General features: G+C 46.9%; 1 protein-coding gene across 1 annotated transcript in view; it reads right to left on the bottom strand.

The window, feature by feature from the left end:
* The window catches only part of RGS12 (regulator of G protein signaling 12), a 94,738-nt gene that overhangs the window by 25,046 nt on the left and 45,624 nt on the right, over positions 1-24,068 (bottom strand). The window contains 1 exon segment of the mRNA XM_029235959.1: positions 23,371-23,392. Coding sequence (XP_029091792.1) covers positions 23,371-23,392 — 22 coding nt within the window.

Raw genomic sequence — 24,068 nt, forward strand, 5'->3', positions numbered from 1 at the left:
ACAGATGAACTTATCTACAAAACAGAAACAGACTCACAGACACAAGAACAGACTTGTGGTTGCCAAAGGGGAGGGATGGAGTGGGAGTTTGGGATGAGCAGATGTAAGCTATTATATAGAGAATGGATAAACAACAAGGTTCTACTGTACAGCACAGGGAACTGTAGTCAATATTCTAGGATAAGCCATAACGGGAAAGAATATTTTAAAAAAAGAATGTATATATATATATATATATATATATATATATATATATATATATGTATGTATAACTGAATTGCTTTGCTGTACAGCAGAAATTAACATGACATTGTAAATCAACTATACTTCAATAAAAAATATTGAAAAAAAAGCCATCACATCTATGCTAAAAATAAAACATTCCGTTAATAATAATAATAATAAAGAAGGGACTTTTTGTCCTTCTGGCTGCACGTGGAGAGCGGCCAGCAGAGGTCCGGCTGAGGCTGGGTGGTGAGGACAGGGTGGGGGGCAAACTGCAGACACAGCAGCTGAACCCATCAAGGGTGTTGCAGCTTTTACTTGTCAAACAAAAGGTGTGTGGATTCCAACACGCAACAGGCAGAGCGATGTAGACCAGTGCACACAGGACACGAGGGAGGCGGGGGGGGCGGTGTGGGCAGGCTTCCCAGGCGCCCACCCCTGCCCTGCCCAACGCTGCAAGTTTGTGGAGGGATTGAGTGAAGGAAAAATGAACGCTGACCGAATACACGTGTTAAGGGAAAGATGACCCATATACCAATTCATTTTTATAAGATTTAGCCAATATGAATTATTTTTGAAGACTCACAGATCAATAGACACTTTAAAAGTCTAATCGATAAAGAAACATTAAACATTACAATTAAAAACAGAAAGGACCCCCCTGGCCGCTCATTGTGGGCTGCGCGGCTCAGCCGGCCAGCGGCAGGCACACCCTGAGGCCTGCCTTTTCTGATGCCTTGGTGGGAGCAAGGCGGTTCCTGCCGTGGAGTCTTAGGGGCACTGGTGTCCTGCACAGAAAGATGCGCTGGGCCTGAGAAGGGGCGGGGGTGTTGGGGGGTGTGGAGGGCTGGGCTGGGCTCCGCCTGCAGACAGAGCCTCTCCTGGGAAGAGTCATTTCAGCTGGGGACGCAGGCCCGGGACCCCAGCTCTCATCTGACCCACGAAGTCAGAAAGTTATCGTGCGCTGGCTCCCCGGGCCTCCCCACAGGCTCCTTTTGTTTCTTCTGCCCGACACACCCACACTGTTGCTTCTGGGACCTGAATGCCTGCTCCCTGGGCCTCAACTCAGGCACCAGGAGCTTCGAGAGGGGACAGCAGTGACCCTGCAGGAGCAGCTCCAGGGCCAGACCACGCTGCCTGAGGCCGCGGCCCCGGCCGTTTCCCTCCACCTCGGCCAGATCTCTGGGAATGTGCACACCCCTCAGAGTGGGAAAACTAGAGACAATGCCCGGCTGCGTAAAGCACGTCAGTACACAGCTCTTGTCATCGTGAGATCTCCTGGTGAATCTCTAGGTGGCAGGTTCTTGCAGAAGAATGTGGAGAGCCATGTGGTGGGTGCAGAGCCCCTCGGGGATGACAAGATCCTAGCACTTCCGGGTGTCCATGACACCGGAGAGTCACCTGGGCCTTGACAGCCATTGTCAAGTTCTGAATTTCATAATTCACGCCACCTTTAAACTCACTCTAGAATTGCTCTCGACACAGAAAACAGTGCACATGTGTGGGAGGACTGCCCTTGAACACAAATGAAATTCCTTCGAACGCCAGGATTCCTACCCCAACTCCAAGGCCAGAACAGGTGATGGAAGAAACCCCACTGTGTCTAAGCCACTGCCTGAGTCTCTCTGGGGTGTCAGGTGCTTGGAAAACAACACACTCATCCTCCAGCCAAAGAAAAAGGCGTCCATGGAAGACACCCCACATCCCACCTTACAGCTTCACTTCAGAGAACGTTTCCTGGTTTCTGTTGTCGCAGTTGGTTTTCTTTTTTTCCTTTCAATTCACCAGTTTAAGTCAGAGAAATGCTTTCCTGGTGAGGAAGTTTTTGAAGTCTGTTTCAGACCTGCTGAAAACTAGGAAAGCCACCACCTTTACATTGGCTGGACAAACATGCAGGTTACCGTGTTGCAAATAACTTGAAGAATGCCTTACTATTAACATTTTATAGATAATTCTGTAACTCAAGGCTTTCACCCATCATTATCTCACCAGAATATCTCATCCAAACCATAACCTCCAGCACTTTAAATATTTAAATCACAACTCAAGGTCAGGTAATAGGGCTAACTGCCACCGGCCTCCAAGCGGACGGGCCCCCTCGGCACACATACCTGGAGACCGCGCAGTCTGCCTGCCCCCGCCAACCACGACAAGGCACAGACCAGAGGGACTTTACCTGGGCAGAGCCGATAAGAGCCACTGTGATGCCATTTAACCAAATACTTCCAACCATTCACTGCAAACCACCCCTCTGAATCCATACCAGGGTCAGCCAGCACAGCCCCCGGGGCCCCAGGCTCGGGCCACACACAGAGACATTGTTGCTTAGCTCACGCTCCCCAAAGAGGTAAATTAGTGCACTTTCTCCAGAGATCCCAGGCCACAGGCTGACAAAGGCGAGTCTCTCCCTTGGAGCTCACGGAGAAGGAGCCACCAGTATACTTAACACAAAGCATCACAGAAGACGCATCCATAATTTAGAGCAGACCTTTAGCCTGCTGCTGCCGACGGATGTGAATTATTTAGCAGGCAGAGCACAGCTCCAGAAGCTGTTCTCAGAGGCACAAATGCTGAGGCTGAAGCCCCGGGGGCCTCTGGGCATTTGTTTTCTGTTAAACTAGCAGTGGCAAAGGAAAAAAAAATACTTTTTATAATAAAACTCTTAATTTCCCTATTTAAAAAATTGTAATCCCATAAACATAAAACTTATCTTTTTAATGAGAAGGTGATCACCAAAACAGCATAGTATCAGGAATAAGTATTCACTAAGTAATAAGCAACTACCCCAAACTGAACCACTTTTAAACCGCAAGGAGCACTTTGAGGTCAAAGCAAAGCATGCACGTGGCTGTTCCATGAAAGCTTTGTTTATAAAAACTGGCGGGGGCTGGATCTGGCTCTCAGGCTGAGCCGGCGGCCATAGATCCTTGGATGGACACTGCTACATAAACAGCTACAACTAGGTGACAGTTCTGTTCAAAAGGTGTTAAATCAATCTCAACATTTTCCAAGAAAACAATGCAGGAAAAGTGTTTAACGATGCAGCAGAGCCCCAGTGGGTCCCACTTTCCTATCAATGTCCTTTCTGACCTCACGTTTCTGAAGTGCAGCCATCTGCCAATGAGGCAGCAGAGCTCAGGGCGCACAGAGGCAGAGTCAGGCCGGGACGTGGGGTCCCAGTCCCTCTGCGTCGGGCCCCTCATCTGCCCAGGGACTCAGGCAGTGCTCAGAAAGGCAGAGCTACTAGCACAGCTGATAAACTGGGGAGACAGGACTTTGAACGAGGTCCGAAAACACCTCCACTGGACCTAAAGCTGCCCCTTTCTTAGAGCCACACGTGCCATCCTTTGGGGGCAGCTTTTAATTTTGATATAAATTAACCTTGCAGAAAATTACAAAAACAGTTAAAGGAACTCCCATACACCCTTTCCCAGATTCACTGGCCGTCTACATCTTGCTCTACCGGCCGTGTCATCCTCTCTCCTCTCCCCTTCACTCCCTTCCTCCCAGTCTCCTTCTCTAAACACACACGCCAGTAACTTTTCCCAAACTATTTGAGATTAAGGTGGAGACAGCATACCTCTTCACCCCTGAATACTTCAGTGTGAATTTCTGAAGTACGGGGACATCTTCTTTCACGACCACAGCACAGCCATCAAAACTGGAGAAAGTGACACAGTCCGAGTTCCAGTTTCACCAACGATGTCCTTTCTGGCTATTTCCCCGTCCAGGGTCCAATTCAGGATCGCTTAGTGGTTGTGTCTCTTTAAAAGCTCCCGGCCTGGGGCTTCCCTTAGTGGTGCGGTGGTTACGAATCCGCCTGCCAATGCAGGGGACATGGGTTCGAGCCCTGTTCCGGGAAGATACCACGTGCTGCGGAGCAACTAAGCCCGTGCGCCACAACTACTGAGCCCGCGAGCCACAACTACTGAAGCCCATGTGCCTAGAGCCCGTGCTCCGCAACAAGAGAAGCCACCGCAGTGAGAAGCTCGCGCACCGCAACAAAGAGCAGCCCCTGCTCACCGCAACTAGAGAAAGCCACGCGCAGCAACGAAGACCCAACGCGGCCATAAATAGATAAATAAAGTTATTTTAAAAAAAGAACTGATAATGCATACACTGCCAAAAACAAAACCACTAACTAGGCTTTAATCTTTGTTTACAGTTCTTTTTGAGATAAAATCCACATACAGTGAAATATACAGTCTTAGGTTCAGGAGTCCATGAGTTTTAGCATCACGTCACTTACTTTTTTTTTTTTTTTTTGCAGTACGCGGGCCTCTCACTGTTGGGGCCTCTCCCGTTGCGGAGCACAGGCTCCGGACGCGCAGGCTCAGCGGCCATGGCTCACGGGCCCAGCCGCTCCGCGGCATGTGGGATCTTCCCGGACCGGGGCACGAACCCGTGTCCCCTGCATCGGCAGGCGGACTCTCAACCACTGCGCCACCAGGGAAGCCCACGTCATTTACTTTTTAAAGCCTGTACTTGCTCATCAAGTGAACTGGTCCACCTTTCAAACCAGGCCTTGAGAATATCTGCCATATGGCCGTTTCAACGGTAAAATTCAGTTCTGGGGGAAAACCCAGGTGGAGACTCAGGCCCATGATGGTCATTCTGGCTCTGGGTGGCATAATGCAATAGACTGCATGGGCCTGGATATCTTTATGTCTTGGTTTTCTCATTAGGGGAGAAATTAACAATTGCAGGGCTTGGCACAAGAGTACAAGTTAAGATCTCTACAACACGCATCTAAATACTGAAAAAATATCAAAGAAGCTAACATGCTGTTAAGTAAGATATATTCCATTCTCCTCTCTTCAAACGCCCTGGAAGTCTAGGCTTGAACTTAGAATTCTGGAACTTGCCCGAGTTCTGCACTGAAAGGTGGATGCACAGGGAGGGCTGCCCGGCCCTCCCCCCACCCCCGCCCTACCCGGCTCAGCTGCACGTCCAAGTCTGCCACGTCCTGCCCACGCCGCACAGTAGGCTCCCTGAGAGTATTCACTTCATTCCCCAGCTGCAGCCCTGGCACGTTTTACAAATTTAAAGCAGCAGGCCTTTTTTTTTCTCAAAGCAATCGCATATGGAATCCCTGTGTGTGGGCTGGGCCACTGGGAAGGAAGAAGATACAGACAAGAACAGGTGGGACAGACCTCGGCCGCGCTCTGCTTGACCTGGTGCGGCCTTGGGCAGGCAGCCTAGCACTTCCTTCATGAAAGATCTGCCACTATTTACAGAGCCCTTCTGACGATGAGAATGAAATGTCTATGGAGGCTGACAGCACCTCCTCGGCACAGAGTCTGCAAACTATTGATCCATCAGCCCATTTTACAAAGGAAGTTGCTGAAGTGTGAAGCCCTCCTATGACCAGCCTGAGATTAGCTGGTGAAGGTGCTGAGACAGCGTCCATGTGCTCCAAGGGACGCTCCCAGTGTCACCGTTCATGAGCTCCTGGCCAGATGTCACAGCCCTGGAGAGCAGGCAAACGCCTCCCAGGTCTACAGGGCAGCGCTCAGTGTACAGTATCCTTCCATATACTTCCCAGGGCCACAGGAAATGTGGGCCCAAACACCAGAGACCTAAATGCTGAGTCTTTCCTGGAGTCACTACCAGAGAGTCGATTTATAACTGTTCTGGCAGAGCAGAGCAGAACAAACTTTCCGTGTCTGAAATGACACAAGTCCTTCTGGAGACTGAAATGCCAAGCAGATGGGGGTGAGATGCTGGGAGAGCTCGCGAGGCCGTGTGAGTGGGCAGAACCGTAGCCAAAAAGGGTCAGCGTGGGAAGTAACGCGACATGCAAAGGGGACGTGTCACTTGTCACATGAGTGCTCAGGATTCAAGGCACAGTGCTAGCAACTGCGACCACACGCGGGCTGCCCACTGCCGGCATCTGACCACAGGGGGCCTCCAGGACTCACCAGAAAGGGACGCGGGGCGCTTTTCAAAGATTAGCCCTAATCAAATTCATTTATTATGCTGATTTGAATGAAAAAAATTCACATTATTCACTTACTAATCCCTTAGTGAATTAGTGTATTTCATCTCAGTGAATAAAATACATACGCTCTGTGAAGACCTCGTTTTATTCTGGGGCCAAGAGCCGCACGTGAAGTGTGAACCCTCCAGCTGTGGCCTGACCCTGTCTGGAGGCCACTGCTCAGTGCAGAAGCCCAAGGACCCCAAATGGGGGCTCCACAAGGAAGACTCAAAACTGGTGCTCACCCCTGCCTGCAGACGAGGCACATGAGACTAAAGGCACAGCTGCAGGCGCCAGGCCTGCACTGAGACCATGTAGGTGGGGGGGCAGGCAACGGGCACCCTCCCCAACAGGACAGGGGGCTAGTGGGCTGACCATGAGAGAAGGAAAAGGATCAAGGGGATGAGATTATCAAGGACGCACGGGGCAGGCACCACCTTCATCAGGGATGGCACTGGGAGGTCACTCCTGTCAGTGGAAAAAAGGTAATACCGAGGCACAAGAGAGACTTACTTTTATGTCAGGTGTAAACTGTACTTTCTGGCTATGGCATCCATAGCCTGGGATTCTGGAACAGTTATGATTTCACATAATTTTAATAATGAAGATAATATGTCAGGTGCAAAACTAAACGAATGTAATACCTGTGTCTTTTATGTGACTTCCAAATAAAGCAATCAAATTCAGAAAGTCATTTGTCCCAGACTGGGCTCCAAAATTCTGGTCACCAGGCTGGCTCCTGAGGGGTCCTCACCTCGCCCCCACCTCACCCCCACCTCACCCCCAAAGAAGGCAGGCAGCTCTCCTGCCCCTTCTCCTGCAGGAGGCGGTGCTGAGTGGTGGGGCTCCCAAAGCCCCACCCCTGGTCTGGATGTCTCCAGTGGGTGGCGCTCAAGGCAGAGGTGACCCAAATTGAGGTAGCATCGACAAACTAAGGGGTCTGCAATCTTCAAAAGCAGCGTGAATGCGAAAAACAAGTGAAGAAGGAGGAACTATTCCATTGAAGGAGATAAAAGAACCATGACAACTAAAAGCCAAATGTAATTCTGAACTGGATCCTTTTACCATAAAGATGACATTTACTATGAATTGGCGAAATGAACAGAGTGTGAGGATAAGACGGTAGCAATGTATCGGTGTTAATTTCCTAATTTTGATGGCTGTATTTTGGTTATGCAGGAAAATGTATTCATTTGTAAGAAATTCACTCTAAAGTATTCAAGATGGTAAGGGTATCATATCAGCAACTTACTTTCAAATGGTACAGGAAAAGTTCTTTGTCCTACAGCTGCAATTTTTGAAAGTCTGATATAGTTTCAGACTGAAAACAAATTACATGGTGCAAAAAATAAATAAAAATAAAGGTGCGCCCTCTCTCCCCCCGCCTGCCCTGAGGATCTGCCGAGCCTGACTCTTCTATGGAATAATAGATCAGGGCTCCACTACACGGGGGAACCCAACACCCTCCATGTTCTCCTCCTCAAACTGGACGGGCCGTTAAGATGAGTAAGAGGTAAATGGGGCCACCCCCTCCTCCTCATTTCTCAACATACATCTGTTGAAGGTCTACTTTGTGGCAAGCTCTGTCCTGGGAGCCAGAGCCTCCAGCCCGGCTCTACCTGGCACAGCTGTGGTGGTTCACGGTGTGGGTTCTGGAGTCACACTGTCCTCCCCGTTCTGTAATGCTGCAGTAACAACTGTGTACTAATGTCACAGGGATGCTGTGAGGACTCCACTCCTCACCAAGTCACCTCACCTTTCTATAAAGCCACAGTAGTAACTGTATACTGGCATCCTAAGAGTATTGTGACAAGTAGTACCAGGCACATAGTAGGCATTCAATAATACTGGTTGGATAAATAGATCACGTGTTCCAAATACAAGCTAATGAGATGGCTGAAAGGCTGAAAGGCATATAACTTCAAATTATAAACATCTTGCAGTTTTAATGCACAATTCATAAAATAATTTCTACTTAAAAATTTTAAACATAAAAAATAAAATCCCTTATTGATCATTACCTAAAATTCTAGTCCTATCTCCCCTCCCTAGAGGAAACCCACCTTATTAATTTGGTGTTGATCCAAATTTTTTGTTATGCTTTTACGAACATATATATGTTCCTATCAAAACAATGTATATTGTTTAGGAAAGCTACTACTTTTCATCTTCCTGAACTCCATTAGCTCTAAAAGTCAGGCCTGGCCATGTGACTGATATGCTGTGGGTTTTCTAGTTAGATGAGAATGTCATTTGTAAATAATGATTATTTCGTTTCTTCCTTTACAAGTTTTAAAATTTCTTTTTCTTGCCTTATAGTGTTGGCCAGAATCTCCAATATAATGTTAAATAGTTGCTAAGATATGAAACATCTTTGCCTTATTCCTGGGTCTAATGTTTAACTATTAAGTATAACTTTAAAAAAATGAAATGGGTAGAAGCAGACTCACAGGTATAGAAAACAAACTAGTGGTTACCAGTGAGGAGAGGGAAGGGGGGTGCAATATAGGGGTAGGGGATTAAGAGGTACAAACTACCGTGTATAAAATAAGCTACAGGATATAATGTACAACACAGGTAATATAGCCAATGTTTTATAACAACTATAAATGGCGTATGACCTTTAAAAACTGTGAACTACTATATTGCACCTGTAACTTATATAATATTGTACATCAACTATACTTCAATTTTTAAAAAAAAAAGGAATGGGGACTTAATCTTATTAGATACTCCTTTGCCTCCACTGTGATAATCATACAGTTTTACCCCTTTAATCTATTAATATAATACAATCTGCTTATGCGACCGTGATATTCCTTTATTGAAGTGTAAGCGCCATGAAGGCAGGGACTCTGCTTTGTTCACCAATGTATCCCCAGTGCCTGTAACAGTTTTTAGAAGAAAGTAGGAGTTCTAAAAATAACTGTCGAATGAATAAATGGTGACTTGAGTGGAAAATCCTCTAATGTTAAATTATCCTTGCACTCCTTGAATAAACCTCACTTCATAAGGATGCATTTAAAAAATGAAAACACTGCTGGACTCAATTTGCTAACATTTTATTTAGGAAGTTTCCATATTTGTTCACTAAGTTAAATTGGCCAATAATTCAATTTTGTGCCATCCTTGTCCGGTTTTGGTATCAAGGTTATGCTGGCTTGATACGAGCAGGGTAGGGTAGCTTCCCATCTTCTATACCCTGTGTGGTAAACCACGTTAAGTCCAAAATATTTGCTGCCCCTGCTTGTGGGAGGGTTACCCGTGCCCCCCACCTCAGTGTCAGGCTTGGCCTTGTGATGTGAGAGAGCATAGCACGTAGTGCTTGGGAAGGAAGCACTGCCCGGCTCTGCCACAAGACTCACAGTGTCCCATAGAGGAACTGCTGCAACAGCGAAAACACACAAAGTAAAACAAGGCCAAACTTCAGTGGGTGTATAATGTAAGTAAAAAAGAAATTTTGCTTTCTTAGAGCCACTGTGATTTTGGAGTTATTTGTTATTTGCAACATCATTTATCCCAAGCTGATCGATATACTCACCTATAAATTGGTTTGGGCATGTTGCCTTTTGCGGTGTAGATCTTTGACTTCCAAATCATTTTTGTTTATGTTGATTTATCTAACCAAAGTTTCCTTTTCTTCTTAGGCCAACCACATTTTCCTAAACGTTGTCCAATTGACCTGGTAATCAGATGCATTAGTATAAAGTTATTCGTAGAATTTTCTTATAACTTTAGTTCTCTGTTATCTTTGAAGTCATCTTTGTCTTCTTTCTTCTTCATTCTTAATGTTTTTTTCCCTCTTTTTCTTGATCACACGTACTGAAGACTTATTTTTTTGTTTTATTAATCAGTTATATACTGCTTGTTTTGTTTTCCATTTTGTTAATTTCTACTTTATGTTTTTCCCTACCTTATTTTGAAAGCTTATTTGCTGTATTTCCCAACTTTTCTTTTCTATAATATACACATTTAATGCTACAAAATTTTCTCTGAAAACCACTTTGACTATATCCCACTGGTGTTAATATGTAGCACTATAATTACTGAACAGTTCTAAACTGTATTATAATTTCCATCTTAATTTTCTCCTTGACCCATGAATTATTTAGAAATATAGTTTTAAACTTTCAAATGTACAGTTTATTTTGTATTGTCTTTTTGTAATTGACTTCTATTTAATTACCCTGCAGACAGTAGATGTGATCTGTATGCTATAAATATATTTTTAATTTGTAGCAACTGCATTTCTGGAGTAGAATATTGTCAACATTGGTAAATACTTCATGTATCTTTGGGAAAAAAGTGTACTCTCTATTGGATGTAAAATTTTATATATATAAAATTTAAGTTGTCTGTTTTATAACTCAAACATTCTGTGATCTTACTCTATTTCTTATCACTTGATTTCTTAGTTTCTGAAAAGGTATATTATAGTCTTCCCCTAAGAATACTTGTCCACTTTTACTGTAGTTCATCTAACTTTGTTTACAAGTGAGAGACTCTATTTTTGGTGCACACTGCCTGCTTTCCTCTTTTTTTATTGTTTTTTCACTTGAATTATTTTGTCTGGTGTTAATATTGCCATACCAATTTTCTTTTTCCTTAGTATCTACCTAAGAAAATAATTAATTTCATTTAATTTTTTCAATCTTCCTGTGTCCTTTTGTTTCAAAATTGAATTTTAAACAATCTAAATGGAGAGTTTTCTCCTTTGATGTCCTTTCTCTTCCACTGCTCTTATAATCTTCTTCAGGGCCTGTCCTAGGCTCTTTTCTCTATGTAGTTCTTCTAGGCAATTTTATCCACTCCTAGTACCATTTATATTGGAAATGCAATTAAAACAGCAACAGTGATATTGACAATAATAATGGCAGCTATCATTTGCGTAGCTTTTCATTATGTGCCACGTACTGTTCTAAATGCATCACAGGTATCAGTTCCTGTCATTCTCACAGTAGCACTGTAAGATGGGTCCTGGTACCCATCTTACAGACAGAGAACTGAGGTGGCCAGCTGGTGGCAGAGTCAGGGTTTAACCCAGTCCATGCTCTGACTCGTTGTGTGTCTTATCACCTCTCACGTCTCCAGCCGTCTTCCAGTTCCCACTTGTCTCATAGGTTTGAGACTTCTCTTTTCTGCATGATCTCTAATTACTCAAGCTTGCCAAGGCACTAAAGTCCACTGGTGGATTGATGACCCTTAAGTTCATGCTTTCCAGGCCCAACCGTTTCTGGCATCCACACTCAGTTACCCAACTGTCTACACCACATCTCCACCTGGAAATTGCGAACCATCTCAAAAGTCACAGGTCCAAAGCAGAGCTCTTGTTATTGCCCTGTTATCTGTATCTCCCAACCCTGCTCCTTCCCACCCCTGCCGACATGGTGACCGCCCCCCAGTGGAGGTCTCCTCACCCTGCGTTCTCCTCACAGACACAGAGTCATCCTCTCTCAGGTCTCCACTACCCCGGATGCTCCTTCTTGGCTTTTTCCTGGCTCTTCCCATCTCCCCAAACTCACATGAGGGACAGCCTCTGCTCTCACCTCAGGGCTCGGCTCCGCTGGACTCGCGGGCCTCTGGCTGGACCAGGCCCTGCCGCCCGCCTCCATCTCTCCCACCACCAGCAGCAGCACATCCCGCGACAATCCACCGTCTCTCAGAGGCGAGCATGGCCTGTCCACCAGCCTCTCTCGGATGCTCGGGTCACCTTACACGCAAGTCCCTGCAAAGCCTTGTACGTTACAAGGCTTTCCCTCCCTTCTCTGAACAACAGCATCTGTTTGAGGGTGACACATTGGCCTGAAGTAATCTCGATTAATGCTGGTCTTAGATACTGATAGAGGTCACTCATCTAAAAGAAACAGTTTTTTAAAAGGCAAACAAAGCCAGATTTAGTATTTATTCCTGGGGGAATGACCTGAAGATTTTTAAAGAGCAAGATCTACATAATGAAGATCACAAATGTACAGTCACAAAACAATGAAAAAACCCAACTGCCCTAATATCAATGGCTGTTAGTGGCTTGCGCTACACTTCCAGTGACAGCATCATACACAAATTCCAAAAGTGCTGTATCTCCACCAGCTCAGACAGGAAGAAGCAAAGGTGACTCTGGAAAACTGGCAGTGACTCACAGATTAGCTCCAAAATGTATAAGAAAATGCAAAAGGCCTGGAATAAGCAAAACCATCCTGAGACTACACAACCAGATCTCTGAACGCACGACAGAACGACAGTAATGACGACACAAGGTGCTGATCCAATGACAGAGAGACCAATGGAACAGAAGCTGGAAGCCAGAAACAGACCCACAAATATACGATTACCTGATAAAGGTGCTGCTTCCTTTCAGTGGGCAGAGGATCGCCTTTTCAATAAATGGAGCTGGATCAACTGGGTCCCAGACGGGAAGAATGAATCTTGTCCCCTAACTCACATCCTACACAAGTATCAGCTGCGGGTCATCAGAGCTTCCAATGCAGAAGATAAGACAATGATGGCTCTACCTTCATGAACTTGGGAAGGGCAACGCCTGCTCTAAAAGGATATAAAAAGCATCACAGAAAGGGAAAATGATAAATTGGATGATACAAAGATTAAAAACTCTTGGTCATCAAAAGAGACCACGAAGAGGGCTTCCCTGGTGGCGCGGTGGTTAAGAATCCACCTGCCAATGCAGGGGACCTGGTCCAGGAAGATCCCACATGCCGCGGAGCAACTAAGCCCGTGCGCCACAACTACTGAGCCTGCGCTCTAGAGCTCGCGAGCCAAAACTACTGAGCCCACGTGCCACAACTACTGAAGCCCGCGCTCCTAGAGCCCGTGCTCCACAACAAGAGAAGCCACCACAATGAGAAGCCTGAGCACCTCAATGAAGAGTAGCCCCTGCTCGCCGCAACTAGAGAAAGCCTGCACACAGCAACGAAGACAGTTGCAGCCAAAATTAAATAAATTAAAAAAAAAAAAGAGAGACCACGAAGAGAATGAACAGGTAAGCTGTGGGGGAGCTCACCTGAATACATAAATCCAATGTAAGAATCATTTCCAGGATCTATTTTTCAAATTTCCTACATACCAATAAGGAAAAGTAGATGATCTAGCAGGAAAATGGGCAGAAGTCTTGCATGAGCACTGAGTCGAAGAGACAGAGATTAGAATGAGGCCAGGCCAGGCTGGAATTTGCAGGTGCCAGGAGGAAAGCTAGTGAAGAAAGAGCTCCAGAAATCTCAAAAGAGACCCCTGGAGTCTGTTGCTGAATTCTAAGGTGTGTGCACACGGGGCGAAACCCATGAGGCCAGGCAAAGAAGAGCTGGGAGCTGCAGGATGAACGTTCCCAGAACTCACACAGGGTTGTGAGATTTCTGAGTCCCCACTAGCTCTGCTTGAATGCCTGGCCTTCAAAGGAGACCCCACACGTGTCAGGCTGCAGTAGTGGGCTAAGCTAGCTTACAGCGGAAGCTACTTAGAAAAAAACGCGGAAAAACAAGCCTCAAAGGGGCCAAGCCAAGCCCCAAGTAGCTTAACTGCCAATTAAAACAAAGCCCTATACTCTTCAAGGGAAGACAACAAAATCCTGCAGCCAGTCGAAAATCACTAGACATGAGAAGATGCAGAAATGTGACCCACGACCAGGAGAAAAATTAGGCAGTAGAACAGACCCAGGAGTGACAGCAAGGATACGTGAGCAGTGAGAGACTTGAAGACGCTTAAAGATGTTGTAAACACGCTCTAGAGTTTAAAGGAAAGCGTGAATATGTCAGGAGAGAAGTGAAGGGTTCTAAAAGATCTGAAAGGAACTTCTAGAGGTGAAAAATAAACCTCTGAAATGAATAGTCCACAGGATGGAATTAACAGCATATTAAACACTGTAGAAGAATAGATCGGTGAACTTAAACACAGAACAAAAGAAACTATGAAGCGTATGGAGAAAAAAAGAAAAAAAAAGACTGAAAATGAACAAGTCTCAGTGGCCTGTAGGAAAAACCCAAGTCCCCAGAGTGGGAGAGGGGTAAACAGTATCTGACACTCAACACGCCCCAAATGGCAGAGACACAACAAAACCAACCCAAGACTCATCATAATTAAGTTGCTGAAAACCAGCGAGAGAGAAAATCTTACAAGCTGAGAAGGCAGGCCCAAAGGCATCTACTTTCTCTCCTTAGTTTTCTTAATCTGCATAAAAGCTGCTTAGGTAGAGCTCTTGCAAAAAGCCACTGAGCCCTCCCCAACCTCAAGGTCGACTTCTAGACCTTTCCCCTAAATTATTTTGGCCAATCAGATTTTCAACCCAATCTGTGTAATACTTTCTCTGAGCAGCTTTATACCTATTCTCCTGAGAGTGAATCTAATAAAATTTTCAAGCCATTTGGCAAGTCCTTAGGTAAAAAGCTTCAAGCATTTAAAACAATATTAATTATTTTAGTAAACTCTTCATTGAAGTGTAATACATACCCAAAAAGGGCACAAATCATGAGTGAACACTCGTGTGAGAGGCAGAACACGGGCTCTGGCGGGAGCTGCCTCAGGGTGACTGCTCCCCTGACGGGACACACGGCTTACTAGACCAGTCCTTACACTGCTCTGCATGCTACGGTTTCCTAAGAGACGCTTTCCCCCCAAGAATCAAACTAATCAATCCCCTTGGAGTGGAAGGCTTCCAGGTGGGGCCTCTGGGGGGAGGATGAGGAACGCACACAGGAGGGGGTCACAAAGGGGACCCCCCCCTCCACAGTGACTGCAGTGCTTTGGAGGAAAGGCCTCAGGCAAATACGCCCCAATGTTAGCCGGCGTGGCTTCTAGGAGGAAGGTACGTGGTCACTGGTTTATTACTTTTGAACTTCTGTTTGCTTGAAAAAAATTTCACAGTATAAATAATTACTAATAAAAACTCTCTCCAAATATCTTGTAGAACTGGAAAGAAATCAGCACACTGCAAAGAATCTTGGCAGAAATCAAGTCTCTATCCTTCCAAAAACTAAACTCCAAGTCTGACTAGTGTTTACAAAATACTTAGTACTTCGTACCCTATAAATACACTATGCAACTCTGGGTATAATTTTTAGGTTCAAAGCAAACCATAAGGTATGTTACAATATATTAAACCGAAATAAAGACTTCTGGTTAAAACAACCCTCTCACACAGCAAATAACAAATTAACATTCCATCTCTACTAGTTAGCAAACATTTTTGAAAATGTGCAATTAGGCTGCACTGTTCTTCTGATGAGGAAGATATGGCTTCACCAGAATTCTGTACAAATACCCATGACACCACTCTGAAACCTTTACATTTCTCCTTCTCTTTCATAATTTTACAGGATGCAAATTCATTGCCAAAAATACTAGAGATTATAGTACCTCATATTTCATTTTTAAAGATTTTTTTTTGATGTGGACCAATTTTAAAGTCTTTACTGAATTTGTTACAATATTGCTTCTGTTTTATGTTTTGGATTTTTGGCCGCGAGGCATGTGGGATCTTAGCTCCGCGACCAGGGATCGAACCCACACCCCCTGCACTGGAAGGCGAAGTCTTAGCCACTGGACCACCAGGAAGACCCAATACCTAGTATTTTAAAGAAGGGTGCAGTTTAACTCCCTCAATTAACAGGCACGTAACCCTCACCACCAGGCAGCTGCTGTAAGAGCCCCGGAAGCGGCCTGACGCGCAGGGCCCGCTCCTGCACCGCAGGGCCCACTCCTGCACCGCGACCCCACCAGGCAGGCAGAGAAGGTGCCATCAGGCCTCGAGAAAAGACAAGACACAGAGAGAGAGAGGACGGCGGCCTGTGAGCTTCCCTCCATGGCCGCGGAGCGCACGGTGTGAGCGGATTGGGGGCGGGCGGCTAGCCAAGAGCTGCCCGGGGGGGAGTCAGCTCTTTCCAGAGAATGACCAAAGCAACAGGAGTTTTTCTGTGCCTTGATGTATTCTCTCACACACGACGGTGTTAAAGGAGAGACCCTCTAAACCCCAAACACCTGAAGCAGTAAGAGTCACTTCTGGAAACGAAAGTTTACTGTGAACTTTAGTAAAGCGTGAGGGAAACAGAGCTGAGAGGCAGGCCTGGATGGAGGGCTGAGGGTTGGACTTAGGCGAGAGGCGGGAGGGGTCCCAAGGCTGGAGGTGGGGAATGAGGACCCTCGGCTGGAGATGACCCAGATTGTGCTCACCATGGCTCCCCGGGTGTCCAGCAGGGTCACGGAGCGGGCAGAACCGGGAGATGTGGGCCCGCAGCCATGCCCACTGAGCTACGCTCAGACCTGGCCAGGTGTGTACAAACTTTTGGGAAAAGAGCCCTGGTGGGCCCTGCAAAGCGATCTGCTGGGCCTGAGACCACTCACCACCCAGCACCTGGAGGAACGGGTGGAGAGGACTGGAGGCTCTAGTCTGTGACGACCTACTTTGCTCTTTCGTTTCCTACTGAAAGTTATTTCAAAACAAGACAAAACAAACCGGCACATGGCAGCTGCCCAGGTAAGTGTGGGCAAAGTGAAGACGAGCCACCGACTCTCCTCTCCCCACGTCCAGCACAGGCGGGGGCGGGACAGGGGGATTAAAAATCAGCCACAAACTTAGCAAACGCAACCAAAAAAGACGGTACAGTCTGATGCCATAAGCTTCAAACAAGAAAAAGAGGAAGAAAAGAAGCCAAGAAAAGAGAAAAAATGAAAACGTTTTGACAGGTTCTGAGTCTAACCCATCCCTGAGTCCCCAGCAGGTGTCCTGGGGAAGGAAGGTGCACCGACAAAACAGGGAAAGTCAAGGATACACCCTTGTGGGTAGAGCCCAACTACTGCTGAGGGTGTCAGCTCAGGCAGGAAGGACACGGGAGCTCAGCACTGTGGTCTCTCTGGGCTCAGGAATGTCAGTGCCAGAAAGCACAGTGATAAGGGCCATGGGGACTGCTGACATCCACAGATGGGAGGATGACGTGATAGATGGGTAAATGGGTGGGTGGGTGGATGGACAGATGGACGGATGGATGGGTGGGTGGGTGGGTGGATGGATGGGTAGGTAGATGGATGTGTAGATGAGTGGGCGGACAGAGGAAAGAAGGTATAGAATGTGAAAAAAGCAAACACAAAGTCTGGTCTGGAAGAAAACGCAGCCTAAAAAGCTTTAGAAATTCTTCATGTTCTATGAGAGAAAGGGGAGAAAGCACAGTTGATGAAACAGATTGAGGACAAAATCAATACTATTACAAAATGAATAAAAAGTAAAAGAAGAGGCAAGATATGTCTGAAAAATCAAATTAATAACATAGAAAAAAACCTTTTCCAACTAAATTGCCTTTGAGTATAACTGACTGACTTTCTCAAAGAAGGAGAAGAAACCTCCCTGGTGAGTGAGAGCAAAGAGGCCGAGGGTCTAACCTGCTTAACGGTGGCCACATGGTCAGAACTCCTTCCGAAGATTTGCAAACCTATCTGATAAAGGATTAATAAACATAATATACAAGGAGCTCATACAACTCAATAACAAAAACCCAAATAAGCAGGTTAAAAAACGGGCAAAAGACCTGAGGTGAATATATACTTAGACACAGAAGACATACAAATGGCCAACAGGTACATGAAAAGATGCTCAACATCACTGATCTCAAGGAAATGCAAACCAAAGCCACAATGAGATGTCACCTCACACCCATTAGTCGACAGCCTTGTCTATTATCAGAGACAAGAGGTGAGTGCTGCAGAGGGTATGGAGAAAAGGAAACCCTCCTACACTGTGGGTAGGAATGTATATTGCTGTAGCTGCTGTGGAAAACAGTATGGAGGGTCCTCAAAAGAATTAAAACTAGAACTACCATAGGATCCAGAAACTCCATTCCTGGTTATTCATCCAGAGGAAACAGGGTCTCAAAAGATATATGCATCGCCATGTTCACTGCAGTGTTATTCACAATAGACAAGATATGGAAACCAGTTAAGTGCCCATGGAGGAACGGATAAGGAAATTATGGTGTGTGTATATATATACATATATATATATATATATATATATATAACATGTAATGGAATATTATTGTCTTAAAAAAAAAGAAGGAAATCCTGCCTTTGCAACACCATAGATGAATCTGGAGGACATGCTAAATGAAATAAGCCAGACACAGAAAGACAAAAACTGTATGATCTCACTTCTATGTGGGATCTAAAATAGTCCAATTCATAGAAGCAGGGAGTAGAACGGTGGTTGCCAGGGACTGGGGGGAGGGGGACATGGGGAGACATGGGTCAAGGCATGAAAAGTGTCAGCTGTGAGATGAGTAAGTACAGCGCGGTGACTATAATCGTAGTGTTTTGTACACTTGACATTTGAGAAGAGAGTCGATCTCAGTGTTCTCACCACACACACAAAAGGTGCCTATGTGAAGTGACAGATGTGTTAATTAGCTTGATTGTGGTGATCATGCCACAATGTACAATGTGTATGTACATGAAAATATCACACCATATACCTTAAACACATACAATTTTTTTTATCAATTATACCTCCATAAAGCTGGAAAAAAGTAAAATAATTTTTAAAAGGGAAAAAGAAAGCCTCGCGTAGGAAGCGGTTACTGATATCAGAAGTGAGTCCGAACAACACGCACGGGTGGGTACCGAGCACGACCTAGGGTGCTGACCTCGCCTATAACCGGTTTCTCTTTGGCTGCATCCCACAGCCCAGGCTTACGACGTAGTCCTGGTCACTAAAGGACCATTGGCTCGACACCACATACTCAGCTGCTCTCCACGTTGACTGTAACTACTGATGATCCTAACCTGCCAGCACATCTCTCAGCTACCAGTTACAAAGGAACTAGCCAGCAAGCGCAGAGCCTCCACCAGACCCCCGTCCCCCTCTCCCAGTACTGAGTCCCGGGACTGAGCCGGCTCAGGCAAGGCCCAGAGTTTATGGAGCCAACGTCAGTGCCCCAGGCTGGTGACACCCAGGCTCGGTGGCCAGGGCTCCTCAGCTGCCAGGTGACAAGGAGCCCCACCGCTCGGCCTTCCCTGTCACTTCCTAACCTGCCAGCCCCCTTCCTCATGTCCTATCGCTTGGCTGAAGTTGTACTTCGTTGGAAAGGGGCAGACGGAGAAAAGCAGGGCAGACAGTAGATATAAAATCAAAGGCCGTCTCCATTCAGAAAACAAACAACAATTAAAGAATGCACGTCTTTCATCTCAGATATTATTTCTGATTTCAAAAGGTCCCGGTTTTTATGTTAGAACAATAATCAGAAATATTACAAAAGGTCCCGGTTTTTATGTTAGAACAATAATCAGAAATATTACAAAGTACTGCTTATTAATTTATGGCAACAGAGTTTAAAATCTACTTCAAAACGATTTGTCAGACGAAAGAAACCGCACACGTGTCCCCGTGGACACTTGGGCCTCGGATGCAGAAGCATCCTACAGCCCTGGCCACACCCCACGAGTCCAGCAGACAGTTCTGCTGCCATGTTTCACAGAATGGGATTCTACTAAGCTTGCTTGCTTGTTTTTTTGAGAGGGTTTCACGAAGAAGGAAAAACTGAAAGCCACCGCCCTAACGGCCTAACGCAGGTCTTAGCCCCGAGGCCCTGGCTGCTGTCTGCCATACTGTAAATGCCCGAATTCAATATTCACTTGACAAACACCTCCGTGCCATCGCTGTGCTGAAGCCACCGCGCGAAGGTCACTGTCCAGTGGGTGGAGGGAGCAGACAAGCCAGTGACACCGATAAATAATTAAAATGATGGTACCTCGTCAGCAGTGTCAGAAGGAGATGAAGCCTAGGCTGACGCTCAAGTGAAGGCCGCGGTGGTCAGCGCAGGGCTCCGGGGGGCGCTGCCCCAGGCCGGGGAGACCACGCTGGCAGTGGACAGTGCTGTGGGAGCCCACCGAGACCCCATGCGTCTGAGGGGCCGCGGGAGACTAGGGGAGGAAGCCTGCCAGCCCGGGGGGCGGAGCGAACCGCGAGGGGCGGAGTTTAGACGGAGGAAGTGGGAGGGGCCGGGATGCAGGGGGCGGAGACGGAGGAAGGTCACGGGGAGACCCTGGGGCCACAGCATGCTTGCAAAGAGCGAGCGAGGTTGGAAAGGCTAGGTTGGTATGTGTATGAAGCAGCTAGAGAGGACGTGCCCCAGACCCCAGACCCCAGACCCCAGACCCCAGGAGCCAGAGCCACGTCCCCCATGGTCACAGCCCGACACGTGCCTGCAGGTGCAGGCGTTTACTCGAAAGCTCCCTAATGCCCCAACTTCCCAACCTCAAAGGGCGGGTCCAGTATCGGCAGAGACAGCCTGGCCCTTCCAGGGTGTGGGAGCTGGGTGGGAGGGGAAGTCCTGGCGAAGCTGCTTGGTACTACAAAGTAAAAAAGAAAGAAAATAAGAGAGTAAACTTTAATTACAATAAAGCTGCCTTGTGCCAAACCCCCGGTTCAGGGACCGGAAGGCTCTCTCCCCTCTGCTCGGGAAGGCCTTACAATGCCACCAAGCTATGGCCACCAGCTCCCCAGGGTTCCGTTCCCACACTGGGGGATCCGGTGTGAATAAGCGTTTGGACAATTTGCCACAAGGCAGGTCATTGCATTTTTAAGCCTCTCTCACGTGCTAGGATGTTCTTCCTTTTCTTGAGGTAGAATCTGCCTCCCTGGACTCACTCCTGGTCCTGGTTTGCCCTCCACAGAGACTGACCTCTAATCCTTCCTTCACAGAGTGGTCTCTGGCTTTGGGCCACTCTCCTGAGAAATCGAAAAGACACACTTCTGGTTGACAAAGATTGAGAAAGTAGCATTGTCCAACTTCCTTAAAATAAAGCCACAAAACTAACTATATGGTGAGAACACACATAATAAAAGTATAAAGTGTGAAATGAGTCCAACAGTTAAATGAGTCCAAATGATCTCACCGACAAGGTTAACTGAACACAAAATATTTCTGAATGGTGATCTATTAGTCACTCAAACTAGGCCGACGACTAGGTGGAGGCTGCGCAGCTTGTGAAAAGGCTGCTCCCCAAAGCCGGTCCTGAGTCACTGCAGGACTCGTTTCCCATAGAAACAGTTTGTTCCTGGAGCTCCCAGGCCCCCAGGAGCCGGAATCTCCTGCTCAGCACAAACATGAAACATCTCTGTGGACACAGGTTCTGAGTTTGTGCCTGGATCCTCTCACCAGCCCCGACCGCAGATGGGGTAAGGTGACCCCAGGAAGCATGTGTCAGGAACTGGAGGGTCCAGGGCTGAGATGCGGAGCAGGGCACCGTGAGCCTGGGTCTGCAGTGAGGCAGACCTCAGAGCCTGGGCCCCAGCCTCTTAACTTGGTGTCTATGTGACCCTCTTTCTGCCTGCGTGCTTTTACCTGTAAAGATGGCTGAATATAATACATACCTCCTGGAACTAACGTGCAAAATAAATGAGATCACTTTTTCTTCTTATTTGTAATCAGAAAAGAAATTGAAGATGGAAAATAATAAAAGCATGGAAAAACTCAATAGGACACATACAACTGTCTGGTGCAGTCCCTGAAATTGAAGGCGTGCTCAAGAAATAGCGACCTTGCCCCCTCCCTGCTCTGCCGCAGAGGGACTCATGAGGGAGGGGCCCATCCTGAGTGGCCCGGGGCCTGAGGCAGGAAGAGAAGTAGGGACTTGGGGGTGGGGAGCCCCAGCAGGGCAGGGGAACCACTGCCACCAGCCAGGACACCACTTCCTTAGAAAGGACACAGGGCTGTGAGTCTGGGGCTTCCCACACTTGGGAAGTTTAACTTTCCAAAAATTGTAAAATGAAGCATATAATAAAACTCCCCGGGGTTCCTGCATCTACCGCTGACAGAAGAAAACTTTAGAGATGATTAAAGCTTAATAATTATGATTAAATTGGACATTTTAAATAAACTTCTCAAATGTATAAATGTCCTGCAGAAATGAATGCCTTCTAGCAGAAAAGATAAATGAGCGCACAGGAGAAAGGTGAACATGAACAGAGCACTGTGAAAACCACTCACTTTATCCTGGAGTTGGTCACAGGTCCTATTTCCTTTCATTAGGGAAGCTTTTCCCACTCCTAGCTTAAGGTGATTAAATGACATGATTATTGTTGTACATAAGACAGGTAACATAATTCCTTTTATTAAAAAAATAAATCCCCAGACACAAACTTTAGGATCTGTCTGGCCTCAGCTTCAGGTATCTGCGCACATTTCTTGTACTTCCCACGGCTGGACTGACCCCAGCCGGCGAACGGTGACTGGCGTCACCTTCCAGGCCGAGCCCCGCCACATATCTGCCACCCTGTCTAAGGCTCATGACTGAAGTCTGTAGTTGTTGGACAACAGAAACCCTTGGTTTCTCTTTAGCTTACAATAAAGAGGGTAACGTTGAACCCCGTGACTCCCCAGCTCTGGCAGTACTTGGGACCCACAGCCAGCAAATAAATGAAAATAAAGTGCTGATACATTTTGACAAATTATAAAATTCAACTCTCAATAGACAGAACAGAGTAATTAAAAACAAGTAAAAAAAACCAAAACTGTGAGCATAGGACTTTTATAAGTATTATAAGAAATAAGGAACATTTGGAAGAAACTCTCCAAATCATTTTGGAGGGTTTTTAAAACTCACGGAACTAAAATGCTAAGGGTTACATCGAGAAGTATCTCAAGTGAAGTAGGACATCTCTGGCCATCTACTTTTCGGGGAAGTCCCATTAAAAGAATCCCCTGAACAAAATCATTTAAAGGCAGAAAGTAAGCTTCCTCTTCATCCCACACCTCTCCAATTATCTACTAAACTTTTCCTAAGAAAGGGAAGTTTAGCAACTGAGCGTCTCACCCGAATTTGCAGAATTGCTCAAATTCAGCGAGAGCTCTACAATCTCCACTTGCTGGTTTACAAGCTAGTTCTACAAGGCAGGCAGCAGGTCTTTACTTGCTGGCACAGGAATGCGAGGGGACGGGCGAGGGTGCTGTCACACCCAGCACGTCCCTGCAATAAACTGCTTCCAAACCCCAGGTGGCAGCCACTGGGAGGAATGGAGCGCTGCCCCCAAACTCGCCCCGACTAAACCCTCCCCCCACCCAGGGATGCAGAAGGGCCAAGAAAACATCGTTACGAGTGAGCCAACAGCAAATACACTCCACATTTGAAAACTTCATTAAAAATAATAAAAATATACATCAGAAATTGTGACTTACCACCATCAGACACAGTTGCAGACTGAAAGAAAAGAGAGAGAGACATGAGTTAATTGGGCCTCATGACAGGTCAGGAGATGATAGCACGTCCACGTGAGGAGCAAAAGCAGACTCTGGCCGTCCCCGTTCTGGGAGCGGGTGTCCAGGAGACCAGCCGCCTCACTGGGGCGCGTCCCTGCGCTTCCTGGGCGAGCCGGGGAGCAGGCTGGGCGGAAGCAGCCCATCTCCACTTGGGGACAAATCCCAACACGTTTGACATCGCCGTCTTAGTAACAACCTCAGTGAGAACAGTGTTACAAACTTCAGTCTGATCAGCCCGGGCTGGAGTCCGTGAGGCGCACCCAGGTCCAGGAGGCAGGCACCCTGCCCACTGTCCGTCCAGGGCCAGGCGCTGCCCTGGGCACACCACAGCCCTGCTCGGCACTCTCACGCCGAGGCCCGGCCCGCGCAGGGGTGAAACGGCCCCGGTGGTAGCAGAGTGGGGGCTCGCCCACAGCCAACCCCGACCACCAGGCCCAGCCACCCTGAGCAGACAGATGGGGACAGGCCAGGACTGGAGGGAGGAGGCCGTCAAGGGAGGTCCTGGAACGACAGGCGGGCTGGGCTCCCAAAGAGCTCTGAGCAATCCTCCGATGGGGACAGCTGAGCAAGGCCCCCTGGGGACCCACCTGCGGGTCAACAGTTCTGAGGTTGCAACC

Source organism: Monodon monoceros, unplaced genomic scaffold (genome assembly GCF_005190385.1).
Source record: "Monodon monoceros isolate NGI ecotype Baffin Bay Population unplaced genomic scaffold, NGI_Narwhal_1 Super_Scaffold_20, whole genome shotgun sequence".
Taxonomy (NCBI): Eukaryota; Metazoa; Chordata; class Mammalia; order Artiodactyla; family Monodontidae; genus Monodon; species Monodon monoceros.